The 3408-nt window shown below is 34.9% G+C and overlaps 1 protein-coding gene across 1 annotated transcript; it reads right to left on the bottom strand.

Moving 5' to 3' along the window:
• Positions 1-2725, bottom strand: LOC107887353 (50S ribosomal protein L18). Its single transcript, XM_016811558.2, has 2 exons — positions 2310-2725; positions 1-476 (listed from the first exon to the last, which is right to left on the bottom strand). Exons 1-2 carry the CDS (start codon positions 2481-2483, stop codon positions 81-83), a joined length of 570 nt encoding a protein of 189 aa, XP_016667047.1. The 5' UTR covers positions 2484-2725; the 3' UTR covers positions 1-80.
• Between the last annotated feature and the right edge of the window lie 683 nt (positions 2726-3408).

The raw sequence follows: 3408 nt of genomic DNA, 5'->3' as shown, positions 1-3408 counted from the left end.
TAATATCAAGAGGCTCAAATATTGATTGCATTCCCACAGTTCAGTAATAAATTAATTTACTACACCAATGTGTGATTGGCTCATACAAATATGATCCCATTCTCCTTAATGGTGTCAAGAACTATGCCTAGCTTACCTTCAATCCTCTCACCCTTTCTAGGCTCGTAAGACATTGCATACACATCGGCTTCCTTTGATCGTTCAGCAATAAGTTTCCCGATTATTCTGCATGCATTGTGGTCTGTGAGTGATGCCAAATTGTTTCTAAGATCCTTGGCATTCGTGGTTGCGACTGATATCACTTTGCTTGTACCTCGATGCATCACTTTTGCATGAATAAATTTCTTCGAAAAGAAAACATTTAGTAGAAATGGCCTCATATACATATCGGTCCTTTGTTTCCATGATTTCCTATTGGGTTGCTTTGCAGCTTCACCACGTGATCTCCTGGTCCAGGCAGCTTGAACAAAAGGACCCTAAACATAAATGCCAAACAAAATTAACTTGGATTCTCTTTTTGCTTCCTTCAACGGATTTAGTCAGTGCTCAGTGTGTGAATTGTCCGCTAAATATGCACAACAGGAAATCATAACTTACTATCATATAACAAATCAAAACAAACACCTTTCCAACTATTCGACATAAAAGCCAAAATCCGAACAATTTCAGATCCTAAAGTGTTGAACTGTACGAAGTTACATTTGGATTAAAAAGAGTGACTAAAATTATCAGCCAGATGTATTATGCTTTACTAAAAAGGACAAATTGTGCATACGAGTTCACAAGTTCACATATTTTGAGGTGAAAGTACCATAAAGGCCCCTGCATTAAGAGTCAGATTGCATTTAGCCCCCTTTAATTAGTCTCTATATGTTAGATCAAAGAGCAAATTGGTCCTTTATGTTAAAATTCATCAATTTTTACTCTTCAAAACTAGTGTGGCTAACCAAATAACTAGACAGTTGGCATGCCCACGTATACCTTATGCTGACATATAAGGATCAGTTTTTAACAGTAAAAACTGATGAAATTGTTAATAGAACTAGTTTGCTCACTGATCTAATCTATATGACTAATTTGCCCATTTTTTAAAGTAGAAGGGCAATATACAATTTCCCTCCTAGTATAAGGGCCTCCATGGTACTTCTACCCATATTTTATCATTGATCATACTATAATAAAACCCAACCCCATGGAACATAAGAACAATGATGAGAGGAGATTTTTATTCTCTAAATTTAAACAAAATCTAAGCTCAAAAACATTTTATTTTGGAGCTTGCTAGTAAAATTCAGCAATGATGTTAACTGTCCCTGTGAACAAGCCGGTAAGTAACGAATCAAACCTCAAGACAAGATGTTATATCTTCTCAACCATCAAAACAGGAGCACCATGATATTCTTTAACTCCAGAGAATGGAAGTAAGATTTTATAATCTTTTCATCGGAAACAGGGTGTACTTCACATCATTTTCCTCGAGATAAATCTCCACAGCGCAAAAAGGCTGTTTAAAATCTTCTAGGTCTAGGCATATTCGATACAAACAATAATGATCCGATTTCTAAATTATGAAACTTTATTTGGCATAGTATATATCTCTACTTTCATACAGAAAAGAGATTATCCCTTCCAAACCAGTAAACTCTTATCAACTTCATAAGACATCTTTGAGTTCAATTAGAAGAGTATATCAACAAAAGGGCTCCGCCGCAAAGGACAAGCTTATAAAATATTGTCTTACAAACATCACCTCGTGGAACAAACCAGCAGGCAAACTGGAATTACTAAACCAAAAAAGGCAAGTTTTGAGACAACATTTTGTTATAGAATTTTCGAGAAATCGAATTTCATATTTACCAGGTCAGCACATTTTGCAGACTCTCGAACACCTAATATCACCATATTCAACTGCTAAACGCTCTGATTTACTCAGTTGCAGAATAAAGAGTTTTGACTCCAATTATAACCTAAAATGCTTCCCCTAACACTGATCCCTCTATGGAAAGAACATATATAATCTATGAAAATAAGTTAATGAAAAAACAAATATTGGTCATTAATCAAGCATGCTTATTCAGCTACAACATGAAAGGCAACCCAAAACCCAGCTTACAATTGCCATCAAGTAAACAATTTAAACCCCATCTTTCCAAGTTTATATAGTTAATTACTAACCCATTTTTTTTCACATGCCTAGGACACTTATAACAGCATAATCAAACATAAAAGACCCGTTACTTCATCAAATTTCCTTTCCCAGGAACCAAAACACAATAATGTTTAAACAAAAAAAAAAGAAAAAGGAATACCTTGTTAAGAGAGGGAGCAGGAGGGAGCGTGAATGAGTTAATGGATATGTTGATACTGGGAAACGAAGAGGTCCATGACAGTGAGGTGAGTTTGTTGGAGCGTTCAGAGTGAGTCGGGAATGAGTTGAGGGACCGCGTTGGTAAAGCTGAAGAAGATACGATTATCGACACCATTTTTTTCCTCCGCCAGTTGTGTCCGGGTTTTACTTCTAAGGCTAATTCAGGGCTTAAAAACGAAGGCTTCTTCTACATTGGGCCACCCCGGATCAGACCGTGGACACAACAATTGAGTTTACTCCTGTAGAAACCCCGGCTTAAGGTTTCTTTGATATTTTTGTCCTGGGATTTTTTCTACACATTTCCCTTCTTCTTTTTCAAATTGAAAAACAGATTTACTTTTTTGTCCAGAGATATCCAAAGAAAGTAAACTTGGGGGCAATTTACAAGAAAAAGTTTTTTTTTTAATATTTACGGAAATGGGTCAACTTTTTAATTATTTACTGGAAATGGCCGAATTCCCCCAAAGCGCGCTCACGTTAGCGCGATGTCAGGTGACATGTCAGCAAAACGCGTCCCTTAGGGAGCGTCCTCAATGGTGCGTTTTGTGCTGACGTGGCAAAATGCTCTCTAAGGACGCATTTTGTCCTTTTTTTTAGGGTTAGGATTTTTTTTGCATTTAGGGTTAGGGTTAAGGTTTTAAGGTTTAGAATTTTTAAGAAAAAAAATAAATTAGGGTTTTGAGTTAATTAAATTAATTATTAATTTAAAAAATAAATTAGATTAAGGTTTAGGGTTAATTAATTAAATTATGGATTAATTTTTTAAATGATTTTGTGTTTAGGGTTATGGAAAAAATATATTAGGAATAAAATTTTTTTTACAGTAGTTTCTGAAAAAATAAATTAGAGAAGACGTATCTAAAAAATAAATTAGAGAAGACGTATCTGAAAAAATGATTTTGAGAAGATATTTCTGAACAAATAGTGTCAAAAATGCTTCAAGCTGGATGAACTATCAGCAAAAGTACTAAAAAAAGCTCCCACTTGGATGCTTTTTTTCTACAATAGTTTTTGAAAAAATAATCTTGAGAAGATGTTTC

Source organism: Gossypium hirsutum, chromosome A03, assembly GCF_007990345.1.
Source record: "Gossypium hirsutum isolate 1008001.06 chromosome A03, Gossypium_hirsutum_v2.1, whole genome shotgun sequence".
Classification (NCBI taxonomy): Eukaryota; Viridiplantae; Streptophyta; class Magnoliopsida; order Malvales; family Malvaceae; genus Gossypium; species Gossypium hirsutum.
The sequence above is the reverse complement of the archived record's forward strand: the minus strand, read 5'-3'. Positions and strand labels throughout refer to the sequence as shown.

Coding starts and splice junctions, on each gene's coding strand:
- LOC107887353 (XM_016811558.2), bottom strand. CDS start 2,483: ATGGTGTCGATAATCGTATCTTCTTCAGCTTTACCAACGCGGTCCCTC. Junction 477..2,309: donor CTGCTCCCTCTCTTAACAAG/GTATTCCTTTTT, acceptor ATTTATGTTTAG/GGTCCTTTTGTTCAAGCTGC.